The sequence below is a fragment of the Papilio xuthus genome, unplaced genomic scaffold, assembly GCF_000836235.2.
Source record: "Papilio xuthus unplaced genomic scaffold, Pxut_1.1 DF826933.1, whole genome shotgun sequence".
NCBI classification, from domain to species: Eukaryota; Metazoa; Arthropoda; class Insecta; order Lepidoptera; family Papilionidae; genus Papilio; species Papilio xuthus.
The window spans coordinates 1,572,844-1,595,466 of NW_013531716.1; the positions used below are offsets into that span (position 1 = coordinate 1,572,844).

Here is a 22,623-nt window from a genome sequence, read left to right on the forward strand (position 1 = left end):
TTACTAGCGGACCCGACAGACGTTGTCCTGTCTACACGTCTTTAATTCGAATATTATTTAAAATTTAACACTGCGATGGTAGCGCCGTCTGTCGGATCAAATGTAAAACATTCCAATATCAACAACTACTAATAAATTAAAAATTAATTAAAAAAATATTGTCCAGCGGACAAAATTGTGAATCTAAACCATTCCCAGATCCGCTTGAACATACACAAAAAATTTCATCAAAATCGGTCCAGTCGTTTGAGAGAAGTTCAGTGACATACACACGTACAGAAGAATTATATATATAGATTTGTCGAGTTTAAGTATGTTAATAATTAACTTTGTTACCTATTAGTTTATTGCAACTGGTTCATCTTTAAATACAATTAATTGTGTTTTTTAACACGATTTAATTATATTCATATTTATATCGACACGGTTCTTGATTTCAAATAAGCTAGTTTTCTAACCGTTGATTTCTGATACCAAAATCCCCGTTTAAAACATAATGTTATCTCTGTTTTGTTCTGTCTCAAAGATAATGATAGTAATGGAGATATGTTTTATACACAGATTTTGGTCTCAGAAACCAAGGTTAAAACAAACCCAGCAGTATATAAGATATTATGTATTATTTATTTACAAAACATAATGCAATCAGTGGTGCAAATGTTGTTTTATATGTTAGTGTTGCTACTAGCTAACCAGGTAAGTAATTATTACATGAATTAAAGGAAGACGTAAGACGAAAGATCTAAATATTAGCTAAGTTAGCATACAGCTGGTCAGACCGTACTGAGCCAGTACTGGTTTGACTAACGCCTAGTCAAACTTAGGACTTAACAAAACAAAACTTAAGACAGGTACCATATCCGTTAGTGGTGGTCTCTCCCTTGGTGGAAAATCTGATGACTGAGTTATTGATGTATCGTGTAAATTTGATAATTTTTCATTTATTAATTGAATTAAAAGAATTTTCCGTCTTCTTATAGATTTCAATATCACTATGTCTGCCTGCATCGTCTCAAGATGAATCCCAGCAATGCTCACAGCTTCCATCGATTGTAAGTTATCCACTAAGGCAGGCATATAAGGACTGCTTTAGCTGTCAACGTCAGATTGCATTTTGCGACTGCAATCTGTGTTCGTAAAGCAATGCATCATAAGGAATAATTCTTTCTTTCTGTTTATAGAAAAATCCAAGAAAATGCTGTGATATACCACCCGTATTCTCGAATGAGAATTTCGGATTTTGCAATTTGACGGATAATTTTCAAAAAAATACCACAAATGGTCTACCGGACGTAAGATTTGTTCTATGTTTTGTGGTGACAAAGCTATTTTTTTTTTCTATTTTTGTTCTAATACCTTTAAAAATTTCCAGTGCACCAAGCAATTGTGTATTTTCAAAACTTTGAAGCTTATTAAGGATGAAGATAGAATAGACCGTGACGCCTTAAGCCACTTCATGGATGTATGGGCTGAAGCTAATCCAGATTTTGCGTCGATAGTACGAATTGGAAAGCCGAGATGTCTCGAAAAACAGATACCTGAAACTCATGAACATTGTGAAATTAATCAATTTGTCTCTTGCATTGCTACTGTTGCTACTATAGTGAGTAGAAAACATGATTTTAATTAACGGCTAAAGGTATTCAAGGGATAAAGTGCTGACATCCAATAGTTTCATGCTATAGGTTTTTTTTATACAAGAAACGACATCTACAGACTTTTGGTCCGTATTCTTTTTACTCATATTTCTTACTAGCTGTATTAAAAACAAACAAATAAGTTCTTCCAGACTATGTTCTACATGTATGCAATTACAGCGAGATCTATTCAGCCGTTCCGGAGATACCTTTAAACAAACATCCATCCATCCATCTGAATATTCGCATTTATAATATTTAAATTAATTGATTAGTAAACATTAGAAGTAAACAGACATGAGCTATGTATAATTAACTGCATAACATTTTTAGACATTAATTACAATCCTTTGGCGCGAATGACGTGCTTTCTTTACAAAGTCTATTGTCAGAATGAATGTGAGTGGACACAAACGTCGACATTTTAGTAAGTCTAGTGTTGAGTCAATACACTGGCTCATTTCCGGATTTTCTTCCTAACAACATGTAAAAACATTAATTACCTTAAAACCATTTAGTATTTCATACCATCATTACGCAATAATTTTGTTGGAAAAATAATCAAAACGCATTTGGTAATCTAGTTTTTATACGATTATTTAATTAAAAACGAAACAAAATAAAATGCAATTTTGTCTTGAATTATTATTTTTACAGGTGTGTCCAAAATGGATCATAAAAGACGAGTGCACGTCATTGAAGAATCATAGTGACAGATGTGCCAAATATTTTCTACACTAATATATAAGTAAATTTTAATAAAATTGCATTGGATATATAATAATTGAACGACTGGACTGATTTTGGCGGAACTTGGAAGGTAGCTGATGTATGCTGGCTACTTTTCTTTAATTAGGTGTCGCCGAAGTCGCCGGCAATCGCTAGTATTAAGTACATCCACAAATTGAAACAATATAAAGATTAACGCGGACTAATAAATTCCTGGTAATCGTCGCGTGTGTTTGTGTATAACCTTAAATGATCAATATATTAAAGATAGGAAGGATCTGTATTTTTATATGTTTGTAACTAATAAAGTCAGAACTAATAATTTTAATATATCATTCACCATTAAAATGCTATTTTATTTGTTATTAAAGTAGTTCTTTTAATATAGGTAAATGTAAAAATGTACCTGATATGGCTTGGTTAAATCTCCTAAAAGTCTCCTACTCACTGTTAGGACGTCTAAATAATAAAAATCTATTTATGAAACATTGAATTTATTTAAAATGAAATGTATAATGACAACATTATGATAGTGAGATGACACGGTTCTTTATGATAATTAACTATTCTAAAATTAATATTATTTTATTTTATTATTCATAGCATCCTCTCATGAGTTAGTATATGCATGGATATACAATTTTACTGCATACAAAGACACTAATAATTAATACTGTCACGTAAATGCTCATCGAATAACTTCTTTCGTATATCACACGCGTCAGCATGAAACCTTATCACTTTCCTTAAAGGAATATTATTAACTACACTACACTAGCAGTCTTTAATTAAACTCTTCATGGCAACAGCCTCGGATTGTATCGACCTACATAAAGTATCATGCCTGTAGGATTATGTCTGACGAAGAACAAAAATGGTCTGTCAAACTTTAATCTCGCCGGTTGAGCGTTCCTCGCTGGCAGACGCGCCTGTCTTGGTCGCAAATGTAACGGCAAATGCATCGCTTCACCAACATCATGAGGGTCGTGGAAAGCTCGTTGATAATCTCTTGGTTCATCCCAGCCGTGCACCCATCTCGCTGACCGACGTTTTTGTAATTCTGGATATTGCTCTATGTGATGCTGTTCACCAACTACATTTTCTCCACAAGTAACAAACGTGTTAGATTGTATCATGTCCGATAAATATAAATCCTTCGACGGTCCGTTTAGTCCACCTAAATCAGCGTGTTCGGCATCAAACAAATCCTTGAGTCCCATTCTTTGAAGGGTAGATGTAATATTAAATGTAGATTTATGAGAAAATCTAGGAATCTGGAGTTCAAGACCGACTCGTGGTAGAAGGGTACGTAATAAGCGATCCCAAGCATCAGTAGTGGAATCAGAGCCCAGTAAACGTTTCTCTAATTCTTCCAGGTCTTCTGCGTGTACGATATTGCCTTGTTGGCCAGGCATTACAAATATCGTACTGACGATTGAATTTATATTTCCTAAAGCGGCAGCCGTAGCATCCAGAGTTGGGTCATAGCCAGCCAAAAAGTTGTTTTTGTATACGACAGCTGGTACAGGAACAAGTCTTCGTTGCCGCACGTTCGGCGATACTACGAAGTACAATTCTCCATCTCTTCCATCGACGGAAGTTCCAAAACAGTCAGTCTGAAATTTAAAGTTTACTTATTAATAAACTATCTAAGCTACTGTATTCAAATAAAGTGTGATTTAATCAGATTACATTTTCCGTATTTTCTCGTGATTTCACTGTTACATTTGAATTTCTAATATATTTTTTTTGTTTTATTCGCATATACTTAGCTTATGTTCATTTATTTATATTTACTTACTTGGAAAATATTTGCCGAGAAAGCCGCCAATGGAGGTTGCATGACAATAGTGTTGGTTTTCATAAATTCCACTATTTTACCCCACGTATATCTCTTCACCAGTAAATTTGTTCTTCTACGTATTATATCACTGATCAATTTAAAGTTAACCTCCTCAACATGACCATTATAGAAATGTTGAACTCTTTCTTTATAAAACGTTAAAATTTTACCTTTATTTCTATCACTATACAGTTCTCTTATGAACGCTGAAACAGCCACTCCAGAGGCAGGTGTCATTTCTATCGAATCAGATATATTTTTTAATGTAAAGTGTGGATTAAATGTCACCATATCATCGAGCTTCAATATTTCATTCATTTCTCCTGAAGTCGCGCCTCTCGCACCCATAAACATCATAGCCAACATAGAAGTGACGGCATAAGGAGAAAATACAAAGCTCCTCTTTGTATCCATAGTCTCTACCAAATCGTTCCAATATCTGAAAGCTAGTTCATTACACAGGTTAGTAAACTGTGCAATATCTTCATTTAGGTCTTTAGTAGTTAGTTCTAAGCCTTGATTTTCTTTCGAGAAGTCTAATATAATATTTTTATCACTATTACTATCTGGTAAGTTGTAAATGTCTGTTTTAGGTTTATCCTTAGGATTTTTTTTCATATCATGGATATTTGTTGGAGATACGGTGGGTATTAATTTCCATGAATTGTTCCGATCACTGCCTAGCTCTTTATCATCTATATTAACTTTTTGAATTTTATTTTTAAAATCTTCGGTTTTAGGCGGATTTTTTGTGCCAGAAACTTTCTCGTTTTGTTTTATTCCAATAAATTCTTTTTCTTCTACTTTGCTAGAATCAAAACTGTTTTTGTCTGAAACATGGAAATTATTATTTTTGTCTTCAGGAGATTCTTCTGTTTCAGATTTATACGAAGGCAACGTAGAGTTTACCGATTTAGTATCATTTTTATTTAACTGAGGTCCATTTTTATCTTCACTACTCAATTGAAATGTGTCGTTCTTTATGTTGGAATTAATATCTGACACGGAAATTGTTAAAGTAGACTTATCTTCGGACAAAGCTGAGTTTATTGTAGAAACCTTTTCGAAGTTCTGCTTATTTTCGGTTATTTCACTATTTTCAATTGGTGTTTCATTTATTTTACTTTCATTTTTAATAATATTCAAGATTGAACCAAAAGGTGCATCAGATGATATAAGAATATTACTATCGTTAACATTAACCTCTGTTGTTGATTCAGTATTTTCCTTGTACTCGGTTGTTACTACAGTAGGTATTTCAGTTACGGAGATTTTCTCGTCATTTTCTGACAAATTTTCACCATCAAATTTATTATCCGGCCCTTCGTTGACTACTTGGGACAATAAATCACCCATTGACTCTGACAAAACAGGATCCAAAGTGGTCATTGAAGCATGTAAAGGAGAACTTGTTGTTTGTGTGTGTTTATCATTAGAGGTGACGTCTGTCGTTGTGTTTTCCCTTTTATCATGCGGGTCTAGAGTTGAAATTTTAATATAATTATCAGTATTATTGTTTAAATCTATTTTAACTTTGCTAGTATTTTCAACTTCAGAGGGAATGTCTATATCTAAATTTTCTTTACTCTCTAATTTCACTCCGTTACTCAATGTGCTTTCCATCAAATCATTTGAAGACGACGTAGGTCTATGTGCGCCGCCAAGATCAGAAGCTATTTGAATCATACTTTGTGCTACATCAAACATAGAACCCATTGGTTCGCCTTTAACGGTAGTAGTACTCTCTTGTGCGTTTACGTTTGCATGGTTTTGTTGCACGTAATTTTGTATTATTGACTGTTCAGTAGAAGTGCTTTGCGTGTATGTTACAGAAGTTGATGGAGAAATAGACTGAGTAGTTATAGTCGTTGAGTTATTTTTTTCTAAATCTTGGCCGTTTACTGACGACATACTATCGAAAGTCGATGTGGTGGTCGGTGGAGATTTTGAAACAGATGTAAAAGTATTCTTGAGATCACCGTTCCATTGCGCTGTGTCCTCTTTTGTTGCGTGCATAGGCAACTTTGTTGTGCGCTCTGGTAAATAGGTAAAAGTTGATACAGGTATAAACGTACTAACTTTTTCGTATTGGATATCACCTCTATCAGTTATTTGTTCATAATGAGAATCGATTTGTAATCGATCAGTAGCAACTGTCACCTTTTCTGTAGTTTTATCTGTACTAGGCGATGTTATCTCTTTAACGGTTGTTGAGATTGGTGTTACGGTTGTACTTGATAATATTAAAGCCGGCTTTGTAGTAGGCTTGACTGTCGTTGTTGTGGTGGATGTTGTGGGTCTAGGCTTGACAGTTGTTGTAGTAGTGGGTCTTGGCTTGACAGTTGTTGTAATAGTAGGTCTTGGCTTGACAGTTGTTGTAGTGGTGCTTGTAGATTTTGGCCTAACCGTTGTTGTAGTGGTGGTAATAGGCTTAGGCTTTACTGAAGTTGTAGCCGAAGTTGTAGGTGTTAACTTGACAGTTGTCGTAGTCGTAGTTGGTCTTGGCTTAATTGTTGTTGTAGTATTGGTAGTTGATATTGGCTTGCGAGTTGTTGTGGTCGTTGGCTTGATAGTAGTTGAGAAACTATTTTTTGTAGTTGGAATACGTGTCGTTGAAGGAGACCTAGAAGTCGTTGTAGACGCTGTCGTTTTTTGGGTCAACTTTGTTTTCGTAGTGCTTGTTGTAATGTGCAACTCATTTTCAACTGCTGCTTCCGTGGAACTTACAATTATTTGACCATTTCCTTCTTTGCTTAGAGATTCGTCATCGTAAAATTGGGGGTCTAATTCTATGGTGTCAGTTTCTGGAGTAATATATGATCCAGTCGTCTTATCCGGTGTTATATCAAGACCAGTGTTCCCAAAAATTGAGGGTAAAATTAAACTCCACGAGTCGGAGACATCAGGAGTATCTAAAGTGGGACGCATGATCGGTTTATTCTTATGCGCTTCCATTTGGGCCTTTAAAACATTTTGAACATTAGTTACCACACTGTGTACCTTTGTATAGGGTGGCTGACTGAAATTAAAAGCTATCGTTGGTTGATTTTCGTTCGCAAAGGTAACCAAACCTTCCGTATCTTCTCCAGCTGCAACAATAGCTTGAATTTCTTCCAAGGTCATGAGTCTTTTAACCAATTCTCCTGATTCATCAAAAGTATAGAATTCATATCTATCAGGTGTTAACAAATTAACTGGACTTCCAACTGTTGCTGGTAAATTTGAAGGCGGTGGTAGAGTATTTCCCAGAGCATCAGCGATGTACGGTAGTTTGGAGCGCCTGAAACATTATAATAATTCGTATTAAAGTTTATTAATATTAATCAATTGAAAGTAACTCTATTAACACATCAAGTATTACAAATGTAAACAAAACATATATTAAAAGTATCACTGATAAACAGATTAATATATTTTTTAGAGCTTTATACTGATAATATTTACCTTTCTTGTGTTTCGTTACCGCATACCGCCGCAGCGGTAAGCAACAGCCACAGTATTGCATGCATCTTGCCTGCCCATACAACGGTCTCGGCACCTGAAACTGAGAACATAAATAAAATTAATAAACGTAATATTCTTAAATAAAAATCGATGCGAGTCCAAGCGTTACGTTTTACCTAGTCAATAATTTAATTTATGCGACCATTCATATCGTAACTTTAAAGATGTCGTTACGATTTTTTTTTGTGTATATGTAAAACGGTTTTCAAAGAGTACCAGTTACAAAGGCGAAATAACAACTATATTATTTTGAAAGTGGTGAAATTTTAACATCACATAAAAGTTTCCTTTTCCAGTTTCGGAGCAAACTGCACTTACACATTTTCATTATTATGCTTCCTAAAAGGACTTTTGGGAAAGTGGGTGAACTTAGCTGTGTATTGCACTAATGCATTACTATGGCCTGGTCTCCACCGCATAATATACAGTCAAAGTGACGACTGCATAAAATTTTAAGAGGAAAATGTTTGCAACTGGTAAGAGGTAAAAACATTCACGTCCGTGCTATAAAAGGATTGGCGTTTACTCGTTTTTAGTATACTTTCTCTTCAATATTCGTATGAAGTTGAAATAGCTTTATGACTATCTTTTGTTTTTTCATATATAAATTATCATTAGAACAACATCGCAGATCAAAATCTATAAGATCAAAACAATTGTCTCATTTTCTGATCAATGATCGTATTCTTAAAGTTGTTAATTAATTAAAGTATTTCTTTGTTAGTCACTGTATGATAATCATAATAGATAAATACGTGACTTTAAAATACAACGTTCAAGTTGTAAAATATGCCTACTTTAGAAGTTTTATATTTCATATAGGACTAGTTTCTAGCCACTCTGGAACTAGAAATATTTTTCGTTCGCTCTGCCTCGATATTATTTAACACGAATTATGAAGTTCACGTCAAAGCGTTACATTATAGTCGTAAAAAGCATCGAGCGTGAACGGTAAAGTGGAGCTAAACTCGCGGAGCAGCGGTCATTGTCACTACGACGAGAACTCGTATCGTACAGCACTCGAACACTTAACTGACTTCTTTTTATTTAAATTCTATTTTTGCAAATACAATTTACTTAACTAGCGTTGAGTTCACAGAATTAAATCTTACTAATATAATAAGTGCGAATATTTGGATGGATGGATGTTTATTTGAAGGTATCTCCAGAACGTTTGAACGGATCCTACTTAAATGTGGCATACATGCTTAACATCGACGGGAAGAACACATCGGGTAATAAGTTTTTTAATTCCGCACGGACTGAGTCGCGGGCGACCGCTAGATTTTTTTTTAAATTTTAATTCTCCAAACATTATGTAAAAATAAATTTAAAGATTATTAATATTATTTTTAGAACCTGACCTACTAACGTCTATGAACAATAGAAGTTATTCATTATTAAATCAAACACAAGATAACATCTATAAAATAAAAGATATGCATTGAAATTTCCAAATTCTTCCTCTATTGTATTGTCGCGATGACCTGACACAGATTGCGTTCAGAAATATTATTCTCATATTTCGTGGTAAGTGTGCAAAGAAACATTTCTTTGACCTCTAGCCTCTATTACGATAAAGTTCCGTTGTGTTTTGACAAGATGTTTGCGACGGTAATTTATGTGGGATGACGTAGACACTTAAATTAGTGTTCGCTTAGCGTTAATCGTAAGTTTTCACTGTCGCAACAACTACACAAAAACAATTTTTTTTTTCTGTTTATTATTCTAAATAACTTAAATAACTAGTTTTTTACCAAAGTATTTCATGTTACAAATAATAAAACAAGCTTCCACACTACATTTCTCTACATCCAAATCTCAAAACTTCTTATTTTGCTGTCATGTTCGTAACTGTAATGGTTACGAAAATGTTGGACCTGTACATTAAATCAATATGATTTTTTGCTCGTCTTTCTCTTACCAAACATCATGAACTACAATTACTTTGTACAATAATACTAAGTACCTGGATGACCTAGTCACGCTTAACTTCGGGTAGGCTCCGAGCCCCTCGGTGGGGACGTATAGTGAGCTGATGATGATGATGAATTATTAAGAAAATGATGAAATATGAATAATATTTTCCGATCTTACCGATAGAAAAAGTTAAGTTTATATTTAAGTTGATTATCGATAAAACACGAATAAAATTACATTTTCTAAAAATGATTCCTAGCTAGATCGATTTATCGCCCCCGAAACCCCCTATATACTAAATGTTATGAAAATCGTTGGAGCCGATTCCGAGATTCCAATTATATAATTATATACTATATACAAGAATTGCTCATTTAAAGATATAAGATAACTGGGTTTAGAGAAAGATGATGACCTTTTTCTATTTATACATGATTGTGTTTTGACTAGGCGGTTCTAAATTTTACATCACTAGGATTAGATACACGATCAACATCAGATTAAAGATTTCGGTTACAAAAACTTGATTACATAATAGAGTAATAATATAAGAATTTAGCTATCGTTTAAACGTTTAAATGTTGTTATGTTATTACTTTTATGGTAATATTTACAACTCAATGCATTCTAGTTTTGCATTACAATGTGTTATATATTTAATAGTAATCAATTTATATAATTTTATGTACTTATCGTATTATGTATGTATATCTGTATGTATATATAATAGAAAGTCGTGTTAATTACACTATTCATAACTAAAGAACGGCATTACCGATTTGGCTGAAAATTGTTGAGGAGCTTAGAACCAGGAGACGAATATAGGATACTATTTATTCATTTTGTTTATTTTATTTTTTTCGAATGTCTGCCTTGGAGAGCTGCTTTTTATTTAACTTTCTAATATTAAAAATGTCAATGTTTAGATGGATGTAATGTGGATGGATGGATGGGTGTTTGAAGATATCTCTAGAACGGCTGAACGGATCTCGATTAAATTTGGCATACCTATAGAACATAGTCTGAAAGAACGCATAGGCTACACTAATTAAGTTTTTTTTATATCCACGCGGACGGAGTCGCAGGCGACAGCTAGTAGTTTATATATCTAATATCCAGTTAGATGAAGACATAATTTTAAAACAATCTAATGATTGTTTTAAAATTATGTCAATTATGTAATTTAAGGTGACATAGATACGATATTATTTAATAATATTTAATAATAATATCGTATCTATGTCACCTTAAATTTAAAACAAGACAAAATGTTCTTAAAGTTACAAACTAAGAATCGAATCTTGAAGTGTATCACATTACGATTTTATCTTCCAATGAATACAATGTTATTGCCTCTTACGTGAGTATAAGAGGCCGAGTAATATATTTAAATGGCTCTTAATCTTCTTAATCTTGTACGCGTGGAGGAAATACACCTGCGTCACTACTCTACATCGATACAATCCTAATATTAACGTACCATGTCTCCCTTTACTATGTAAAGCCTTTTCCAAGTAAACATTAACTCCAACAAACTTGTTAAGTTGTATTACTTCATATAGTATATACTGTTTCCTGGTATAGTTACACATTAGTTTATTAGACTTTTCTTGAAATGGTCTCGATTCCGTCTCTATTTTTTCGTTATTACTCATCATCATGCGTCATCATCAGCTCACTATACGTCCCCACCGAGGGGCTCGCAGCCTACCCTAAGTTAAGGGTGATTAGGCCATAGTCAACCACGCTGGCCAAGTGCGGGTTGGTTGACTTCACACATATCTTTGAATTTCTTCTCAGATATGTGCAGGTTGCATCACGATGTTTTCCTTCACCGTAAGAACGTCGGATAATTGTACATATGTAAATCGAAAAACACATTGGTATATGGCGGGATTCGAACCCAGGACCTGCAGATTGCAAGTCAAGTGGTTGACCACTGAGCCACCGACGCTCCCTTGTTATTACTAATTTTTGTAATTTAAACTTAACTTGAAATAACTATATCATTAAAAAAAACCAATGTATTAAAAATGTTAAGACAGAAGACGAAGGAACATACAATTGTAGTTAATAATGATGTGCGTCGATGTGGTAAATGGAGTCAACATACACGGATTGTTTAAGCGTGCTTTTTAACGGCCACTGTTAACTGCCCGTGTATTGCTGATCGCGGAACGCTTAGTTCCTATTGTAGCTCTTCGTGTATGTCTCCCCTTAAAAAGGCAGCTCATTAGACGCAATTTTTGCAACCGTTATCGTGCTATTTTTAATTCCTGTGAGATAAATGAAGCATGATATTATAAAGTGATCAAGTCTTAAACGTTCGACCGTTACCGGAGAGCTGGGAAATGAGACGATCTACATCAAGGCGCATTTACATAATGCCGTTACTGTAATTATATGTAAGCTTATACCGACGTATTAGCGTTGGTTTCCACTACTTTTTAACACCTGTATAAATGATTACAGATATCTTCTCATGTCGGTTTTTTTAAGGAGTCGTGCTTCCCGTATAAGTATTATAATTAAATTGCTTAACAACAATAATAATCGTCTTTTTACATGAATGGTTATATCCGGTAAAAATTTAGAAAATGATTTTCCTCCAACTGGGAAATAAATTCGGCCAATCTTAGTAAGTCAAAGTTTGCAAATAACTTTTACAACTTCGCAGAAGAGCTCGCAAATAATTCATCGGGGCTTTTCCTTATTACTTGGATATTTTTATTGCTATATTAAGATAAACTTTTACTAACGGTCAGGTATGTATACTATGTTACCATGGTTACTACACATATTTATCTATATATATATAAATCAATTGCTGTTCGTTAGTCTGGCTAAAACTCGAAAACAACTGAACGCGTTTATCTTATCTTGGTCTTGAAATGTTCGTGAAAGTCTAGGGAAGGTTTAAAAGATGAGATAAATTCGAATAATTGCCGGGAAAACCTATTAGGAATCTTTTTTTTAATCCCGGACCGACGGTGTCGCGGGCCACAGCTAGTAAGAAATATTTATGTCATATTGATACGTGAAAACTTTGTACTCTTTTTAAGAGAATTACGCGAACAGACGCACGTAAAATTTTACATATATAGTTAGTTTGGAGAAGTACATAAAGCTATTATGCAACACTTCTTTATTTTGATAATTATTTAGTTTAGTATTGAAATAAAACTGTATTGTGTTAGATTATTCTGCATTTGAATATTTAATATTGTTAAGTTAAATACTGCATTATAAATTATTAGAACAGCAATTCCATTGTGTCCTCTAATCGGTTTGGGATTGTGTCGTTTTGGAATAACAATGTTGATGAATATTTAACAAGGGGATCCATAGATGTATTATTAGGATAGTTCATTTAAAAGATAGCTTGTTTAAGAGCAATTCAATGTCTTTCCGATAGATGGCGCCACCAGAAAAGTAAAAAGTACTGGCACATATTGACGGCGTGAGATTTTAAATTTTATAAAATAGTCTTTTGTTTTATTTTTCCATTATTATTAAAAGTGAGTTTTTGCAATGAGTTGAGAAACTGTTGTCTATTAAATTATACGTTGACATGAAGCAACTAAAATATGACGTATATTTGTGGTTTTATGTCTTTAAAGTATTATTATTTTGGACTATCGATAATGTAACATTACTTTTGGTATGCTACGTCATGACGTCATCAGATACAAACTAATTTTTGGTCGATGTGCTGTATTTACGAACTCTATTTTCTAACCTGCTTACACCAAACTCAATTTGGCACAGCTGCTATTATTACACAAATAAAAAGGGTTCGTAAACAATAATTTTTAATTTGAGCCTTAAAATGTTGCTGTGTCTAATTAAGACAATTTTAATTTTCAACCTAATGAATATTCCTAAGTCATAAACTGACTTATTCGACTTAAAATTTTAATAAGTCACATAAAACGGAGTTTCTGAAAGACAATTCTTCAGTTTTATACCTCTAGGGATGCGGCAAACATTTACAATAAAATTGAAGGTTGGCCAGTTTTATAGCACCCCAAGCCTAATGAAAATGACTCGTTTAGAAACGGAGAAATTATCCAAAAGAAATAATTAAGTCACCTCTATAAAATTTATATGCAAATGGAATCGTTTTAAATTCATTTAACTTTATATTCTTTGTTACTAATGTACCTCGTGGCATTCTAAATATGAAAATGAAATCTAAATAATGTCTAAATAGCATAGTAGACTTTTGTGGACTTAAGTTCTTAAACGCTTTGCACACCGAGCATTGTTATATCTTTAACTACTAAAACCTACTTTGGAACAGACGCGTTCCCAACAAATTCAAATAAAAACTATAAACATTTATTAACAGTGGTAGAACCCGCTTCAAAATCTTCGCACGAATTGGCCCGGTGAAATACCATGACCACACAGAAGACAGGCGTCAAGTGAAAGCAATTCCGCGTTTCGTCTGATGAGTGTGCATCCCGGAGGCCTAATTTAGTCCTCTTTCCCTTCCCACCCTTTTTCTTTTAAGAAAAGGATGGGAAGTGGAAGTGGACTTTCCGGATGAGAGGATGCATGGAAAGGGAAGATATTTTCTTTCTGTGCATCCTCTTCTCCGTCGAATAAAGGTAGACAACGCATATGTAATTGCGTATATCTATGGGCAACGGTCACTTCGCTATCTCAGCGATTACTGGTGGCCGCTCGCTCGATATAAAAAAAAAGAAAGTGTAAAACCAAAATATATTTTATATAATTCCTGATGTTAAAATGTCTGGTATCGTGCGTGTAAAAATCTGAAACTGTATTATGCAACAATGAAACAAATTGTTGCATTGAAAATCACGTATAAAGTTCTGACGACTGACGTCGCGTGTTATGATATAAAACATCACGATATAAAGCTGGGTACACACGAAGCCATTTCGCACATCACGAAACAATTACAACCGCGAGGACTAGATGAACAAAACTATGGTGTAATACGCAAGGGCATAATATTATTAAAAACTTTAAGTAAACGCTATACGTTTTTCACAATACGACTATTGTGTTTCTGTGATAAAAAAAATAATATAGGCAAATATGATTTTTAAAATAAAAAGTAAAGAACTTTTTCAATTTTGTATTTAAATTTTTTTGAAAAACAATTTTACGAAATTGTTTGATATTAGTTTTTTTTTAATTATTAAACAATATAATTAATAGTTATTGTAACTATTCCAACTATGCACTACGCTGTTGTATATGAAAAACAAAAGAATAAATCTAGATATTGTATGCACTGAGCTTAATAGTGCTTTTTAAGATGTGTCGATACAGCATTAGTCCGTGACCGCCCGTAGCGGAGATAATCCGAGTAGTTACGCGATGCTTACACGACAAACCTTGTTGCAGTTTATCTCGCAAATTTCGTCAGATGACGTGCTTTTATTTTAACTAACATCACTATCAAGATTGTGTATTGTAACTTCTGCTTAATTTTTATAATTCGGCTCTGGTGGGTTAAGATTATACGATAAATGTTGTAACTAAGAGATTAGCGGTTCTGTAATTTACACTACTATTTTAGTTAAGATATAGCAATAATAATATTATGAAGCAATTATTAAAAGTAATATACATAAAAAAGTAACTGCCGTCTAATAAGACATATAATAAAATGTATAAAGCTATCCCTCTTCGGTTTTTAAAGTAGTAATGAAATTAAAAAATAATTTATATTACTTTACGCAGAACCACTTTCAAAACTGTAGAATAGAATCGTGCACCGAGTTATCGAAGCGTAACTTATCCGTTATCGAAATCGACGAAAAATAACAATACGTACAAAATTCTTTCGAGCGTCTAGTCGAAAGTAAACGCAAAACTCACATAACGGTAAACAGAAACGGACGGTCTTCGCGACATCAGAGGTCAACGAACTGGGCCTGTTCTCCGTATTTACGGAAAAAATTATGATTTGCTCTTATTGCCTTAAAGCTGACGATTTAAAGCGATTACGGTACAAGATGGTTGCGGCAAAGTTAACGGATTTAATGGAATGCGGTATGATAATAAATAAGGTTAAGTTTTAACAGTTAAGTGCAAATTAATGGTGAATTATGATTTAATTTAGACAATTAAATAAGTATAGTAGAATTCAATGAAAATGAGAAATAACCAACGTATAATCTAAAAGTAACGAAATGATTTATATAGTCATTACAGACTTATTAAAAACAGTCATGTTTTTATCATAATTTTTAACAGATTGACAGCCAATACCATGTTTATACTATATCTCATTTTAAATCATAACAAAAAATATCAAAACTTTTTTATTAATTTTATTTAATATCAATAAAATAATATGTTTAAAAAATCCAATAATGGCTAGACAAAGGTTAATAATGATGATGATGAATTAAAAATTCTAAAAGAAACCGAAAAGTAATTAAAGGCAATTTAAAGTCAATAAAAACTGTTACTGAATGAGTCATTTTTGTGAAAAAAAATTTATTCATCTTCTAAAACAAACCAAGATGAAATCTAATATATCTTTGAACTTATGAAAAGACGCAAGTATTTAAAAGAAAGAAAGTATATAATTAAAAGTTCGTAGTGAGAATCTCGACTTGTTAATCAAGAAATAAATATCGTTTCCCATCACGCCCTTTACTAAGCAACGTCTTCAACATTGGGTATTACAAACTTGATTCAAGTTAATAAAACTTTGACGTTCCTTTAGAAATTTCAAGGAAAATCATTTCAAATGTTAATATCATCTTTATTTTCTTGTGTACAAAATGATCAACTTTTAAGATACTTTCAAAGTGAAATCGAGGATCGGAAGTTATTTCCAACACCTTTAGGTACAATCGTCGACATAATCCGTTAATGTTTTGTTAAATTTCGTTTTATTCTTATTGCATTGTACGTCGAAATTCACTTTCCAGTGGTACCAATGTGGTACATTTCTATAAATAAAAAAAAAAACATTTTTTCACATTAAGAATTGGTAAGGTATTATAGAGATAGTGCTGGCAAAGGGGGTGGCTGAAAACCAGCTCGACACTGGAATTTGACCTGTGTTGGGAAAGCTGAGCCACCCCCTTTTGCCAGCACTATCTCTGTATAACAGTGTGTTGTATATTTTTGTTCAGTTTTATTATTTATTTATTATTTATTATTGACCGCGAGACCTTTCCATACTTTCCTTGTCAGTAAAAAAGCGGTTTAAACTTGTAATTGTACTTTTAAATTAGAATTAAACAAATTTTTAAACAACTTAGAACTTAGTGTTATTTTTGCCCTATCTCGTTTTACCTATATGTTGATTATTTAGTATATTTACATCTAAGATCATATACAGGAGCAACTGACCCACGCGATTATTTTGCGCATCGATCGTTCACGTAACACGATACTTAATTGAATTTGTTCTTCCACCAAGTGAACTGGAAGACGATCGGTCGTGTAGAGTGAAAAGGATACTAGTTCCATGGTGTGAAAATATTATTGCGAGAAATAAAAAAGCCAAATACATATTTGTGTATACTAGCGCTAATTTTACGATTTACAATCGTTTTAAAGAGACCCTTAGCGAAGATTTGGAATGAAATCTATTATTTAAGTGGAAATTAAAATTAAGTGAATCGAATTTCGGTAGATAGTCTATTCCTTAATATTATATAAAAATATAATACAAATAAAAATTTGTTAAAAAAGATAATCATTAGATAGTTAGGTAGATAATAATTTTAAGATAAATAGGTAAAGTTAAATAATTTGCTTAAATAAAAATGTCAATAGACCTAAATAAGATGTTAGTGATAATAATTAAAAAAAACAGACTTTATAGTAAGTATTCTCAGGAAGATAATATCAGTAAACAAGAGAAGTTCTCTCTGGGATATAGAATACGAAGTTCCGTACGTGTGGCTCTGATCTTAGGGTTGCCAACTTCGGTTTCGATACAAATTTTTTGAGTTTGCATTGTACAGTCAGCTGCTTAAATATAATACATTATCAAAACTTCAGAAGATTAAATACGGTTTTTTTGCTTTACGTTTCACATATGGTTTCATAAGCATACGCTCTTGGCGAAGACTTGAAAATGTATTTTGGATACCGCTGTGGCCCATACAATTTTGTAATTTTTTTATAAGTATATTTATTTATGCAGCTGACTGTACATGATCGTAGTAGGTTTTATATCGAAGTCTTCGGGTGGATGGTGTGAATAAAGTAACTAGATGTTTATTTCGTTTGCTAAGGATCAAAGATGAACATTAATGTACTTTTTCACGCCAGACGTTGGGTCCTCGATTATTTGGCAGCCCTATCTGATCTGTATTCACGAAGCGAGATAACATCTCCAGTAAGAGCACGTATCTTCCAAACCAATATTATAAAAACAAACATTATACAACTTGAAAATATCATCGATAAATTATTTATCCTCTGACCACAGTTACATATATAATATATTATTATATATAAAAATATATTATTTCAACTTTACAGAGATTTTAAATCAATTAATAAATAAATTATTGCTTCACTTACTACTTACCTTATCTACATACGTCTCTTAAAAACTCTGCACTTTATGTAGAGATTTAGCGAGACCCCCGTCTAGTTTTTCGAATTCATTCAAATCCAAACTCATGGAAGGTTTTTGATTTTCGATTCCAATCTGTTATATCCGGACTTTTGATCAGACCAAAAGTTATAACCACGATCTTTCAGACTACTAAAGACAACTATTAAAATGTGCAATCGTAAAAATGATAGTGGTTATTAATAAATCGAATCTGAGTAAAAACAATAACAACAGAAAATCAATTTTTGTATGTATATACTATAATATTTAGGTGAATGGGGAGATGGTAATCTGTATTCATCAGACGAGATAGAACCAAGTCGGCGGCGGCACCCGGCGATGAACTAATATTTCAAGATTCGCAATTTCCGTACGCTGGATTGCCGCCAATGTTTCAGTGTTGATACACATTTCTGAACTCTACTTAAATACTAAAAAAAATCTATTTAATATGAATTTCCACTGTCAAAACATTTACATAAAAACATATTATAATCTCACATTCTTTTTAAAAAGAAAGGACAAACATATGTTTTAACATAATTGTTGCGACACTCGACTTTCACGATTTCCTTACGACGCATTCATTTGTTTATGTTTAATAACAGACTATTTTGTCAGTTAATATTATTTACAAATGCTTATAAAAATGATCCAATAAAAACTTTTTAAAGTGTACTTTAATTGAATCCATTTTAATCATTAATTTATCGAAGAATGTCTTAATTTACCTGCCGACTATCCATTACTGGCAATCTACTGTAGTATCAATTTATTTGAAAGTTTTCGCTTAACCGGCCAGACTTAGATTTCTATCAATTTTATAGAATCGGCGAACAAGACTATTGTTATTTTATGAAATCAATCCTTTAGCGGTACGCATTTACTTTACAATACTTGAAACCTAGTGTTTTTACCGTGGGTTTCCGAGTAATCTCCGTTTAATACATATAGTCATCCCTGTCATTATCTTTGACAGAAAGGAGATAACAATATGTTTTAAACGGAGATTTTGGTCTGAGAAACTCATGGTATATATTGTGTTGTCTATGCTTGAAGCCATTCGTTGTCACCATTTGCCTGTATCTTTAAATTATCACTATAATAAAGTCCGCCTGTTCTGTTTTGAATAATAAATTTTATATCTAAAATTCGTTCATGCACATTGTACCTTATATTAGTTACGAAATTATAATATTTGTACTAAAATATAGAGTTTGATTAACTGATCGTAATTATCTGGCGCCAGTGACTTCGTTGCGAGTGGAATGTTTAATAAGTACTCAAAAATGTGTTTGTTTGTTTGTTATTCTGAAGGAAATATATTTATGTACACAAACTTCCATCCCTTTTTTTTATAAAAATCAGTTAATCATTTATTGTAATTAATTAATTAAATTGTTATGTTATATGATTTATGTTAATTACGGTTCCTTATTAATGAATTATTTATCTTTTAACACCCGACAGGATTAAAACAATCCTAATTATTCTTTATTTTAAAATTCAACCATTAAATTTCATATTACGTGCTTCGTTAAAGACAACATTTACTTAGAACTCAACTTACTTTACTTTAGCACCTTCAATACTACACTCAAGTCTTTTGAGGTCCTCTTCAGAGTTTCTAAGGTACATTTACAGAAAGCACTTAATCCACACTTCAGTATAGCCTTTTCACTGAATTCTTTCACCTAATTTCGTCATTCGTAAAGGTTCTAAGAACTTATCGTTTGTCAGAATTAAATTGTTGTTGACAAATTTCAAATTTAAATAGATTATGTTAAAACCTTTTTAATGTAGATTTCAATTATTGAATAGTATCTAGAAATAATTTCCATTATTGTTAACTTGACTCCAAAGATAAGTGTAAGCCTTTTCTTCCATCTTGTATTTGTTTAAAAAATCTCTGTTTTAGTGCAGCTTACTTTTTATAACTTTTAGTACAAAAGCGTAACCTGTACTCACAGTCGATTAGTGCTAACTAATAATGTCACTTAGTGAATATATTATGGGAATTAACCACGGAACGGCTTGAGTAATCATAAAAATCTGCTGCGTATTTCAGTATTATTTAAAATAACCCCTTCAGGAAGTTTTAAAATTCGTATTATCACGATATTAATTGATATAAATACGAAACCAGCCTAAAAACTGTTCAACATTAACCCATCAATTCAAATTAACTTTAAAAGGTATGTTTGTAAATCAGAGCGAGGTATTTACGAGAGGCTCACAAATCCCGGCGGGGTGTAGCAGTGTGGCCAACATTAATACTCATTAAATATGCTTACAGCGACGTATTCGATACACGTTTTTAGGTTAGGATGTATACAGAACTCACCGTTGCAAATTAAAAAAAAAACTTAAAACGTTTTGCTCTTCTCCTTTGACAGAATTTAACATAAAACGTAAGTAAACATTGATGTTTTCTGATTAATGCCATATACTTAACCGGGAAACTTATAAACCATAAATGATGTCCTAAAATTCCATATTTATGAATATATATGTGTAATCTACACTTGATTTAGTAATCAGTAGTAGCGATCCCTTTGACATATAACACAGCGTATTTTGGTGAGTGACAATTTCGGTGAAATTCTTTTACTAAGGGCTTAATACGAATATTTGCGACACATCATGGAGAAAATGTGTCAAAATTTGTATATGTGCTTTGCGCAAATTCTAATAAAACTTTTGTCGATGACGTTACGTAAACGTTATCACTAATATTCAAACTAGGCCCTCTATTTACAGCGACGAATATTAGTATAATATAAAGCTGTTTTGAATATTAAGAACGATTAAAGTTAATTCTTAACTAAATTAATAACATAAATTTTAATACCAACCCAACTGGATGTACCCATACGAAACTAAAGAAAAATACACGCTTAAAAATTGGACATTTGGACTATACGATATTATTTATGAATGAATAATTTCATTGCAAAAAATCCGATGACATTATATCACTAATATGTTCAAACACCCTCTATAGAACATTTATCTTACTTATAACACATTTAATTCGTTTCCATCTCATCACAAACTTTCCTATACAAACCATACTATCTTTTCTTTTGCAATTTTCACGCGAAATCCCAATTGAGAAAGCATTAGGCATAGCTCTGTCATTGATTGATTGATAAAATTCGTCTTGTGTTCGTACCAGAAGAAACATTAAAGAAAGATTAGATAATATTTATGAAAGAATTCACCTCAAATAAACATCCTGTATACTTGCGCTTTGTGTTAAATTTTATAACACAAATAACCCACAATGTGTAGAAAACTTTCGTACTTACGATAGTACTTATCTTTTAAATATTTTCTAGATATTTTCTTTATTTAAATCTATAATCTTATCAAGTAAGATACAGATTACTTGATATCCAACAACAATTAACTGTGTACTTAGTAATTATTTCGTATGAAATATTCAAGAACAAGGGAACATGTAGCAATACAGTTACATATTCTTAAGACGTCTCACGTATTGTTTAAACTGATTGAGTAATGGTTGCGTATTCATATTATCATTATTATAATAAGTAATATAATTTAAAAAAAAACTCAGTATTAATGTAATATTCCGTGTCTAATGGAAAAATTCGCAGACTTTGATTTACTAACCGTGAGTTTCTGAAACCAAAATCTTCCTTTAAAACAATTTTTTGTCAAAGATGACGATAACTTTTATACAAAGATTTTGGCCTCAGAAAGCCACAGTAAGAAGTATTTTGTTAAAGGACCAATAAAGGTTTCAATTTTGAACGCTTCCTGTCGCTCTTACTGTGGGTTTACACTGCCCGAATAGTAGTACATAAACATATTACATCCCTCTTTTCGGATGTCTGTGGAAACAGATTTTACATAATTGAGAATCTGTTTATAAATGAATACAATATACACTTAAATAAGCGTTCTATTTAGCAGAATAGCTTGTATCATCTATTATATAACTGTTTAATAACGTTCCTTGAAGGTTCAGCGCTGCTCAAACTTTAATTAACACGTTCCTCGCACAATGTAGCGAGATCAACGTGTATGCTACAGAAATGAATTAACAATCATACAGAATAACGTACCACTTTCATTAGCATCTTGTTTCTATAAAGATTGGTTTAGAGTTATTAAGAAACGATGATCATCATACGTCCTGAAGGGACTCAGAGCCTGAAGTTAGGGGTGACTAGGCGCGGGTTGATTGACTTTACATAAATCTTTGAATTTTTTCGCTGATATGTCCTATTGCATCAATATGTTTTCCTTACCTGTAAGAACGTCGGATAAATGTACATACGTAAATTTTGTACATGGTGGAATTTGAACCCAGCATCCGCAGATAAAAAGTCAAGTGCTTAACCCCTGAGACACCGAGACTCGTGAAGAAAAGTTTGAATACAAATTAT

At 32.6% G+C, this 22,623-nt stretch overlaps 2 protein-coding genes across 2 annotated transcripts in view; one reads left to right on the forward strand and one right to left on the reverse strand.

The window, feature by feature from the left end:
• The first annotated feature begins 646 nt into the window (after positions 1-646).
• Positions 647-2,672, forward strand: LOC106122022 (general odorant-binding protein 66-like). The gene is made up of 5 exons (XM_013317870.1): positions 647-696; positions 981-1,052; positions 1,182-1,292; positions 1,373-1,603; positions 2,295-2,672. The coding sequence occupies exons 1-5, from the start codon at positions 658-660 to the stop codon at positions 2,376-2,378; spliced, it is 537 nt and encodes a 178-aa protein (XP_013173324.1). The 5' UTR covers positions 647-657; the 3' UTR covers positions 2,379-2,672.
• Positions 2,673-2,860: 188 nt separating this feature from the next.
• The window catches only part of LOC106122231 (serine-rich adhesin for platelets), a 37,862-nt gene continuing 18,099 nt past the window's right edge, over positions 2,861-22,623 (reverse strand). Inside the window, exons 2-4 of the mRNA XM_013318140.1 lie at positions 7,654-7,753; positions 4,168-7,489; positions 2,861-3,982 (exon numbers count right to left, since the gene is read on the reverse strand). Of these exons, the coding sequence (XP_013173594.1) occupies positions 3,164-3,982; positions 4,168-7,489; positions 7,654-7,753 (4,241 nt within the window). The 3' untranslated portion in view covers positions 2,861-3,163. The remainder of the gene's footprint in view (positions 3,983-4,167; positions 7,490-7,653; positions 7,754-22,623) is intronic.

Coding starts and splice junctions, on each gene's coding strand:
- LOC106122022 (XM_013317870.1), top strand. CDS start 658: ATGTTGTTTTATATGTTAGTGTTGCTACTAGCTAACCAG. Junction 1,293..1,372: donor CCACAAATGGTCTACCGGAC/GTAAGATTTGTT, acceptor AAAAATTTCCAG/TGCACCAAGCAATTGTGTAT. Junction 1,604..2,294: donor TTGCTACTGTTGCTACTATA/GTGAGTAGAAAA, acceptor TTATTTTTACAG/GTGTGTCCAAAATGGATCAT.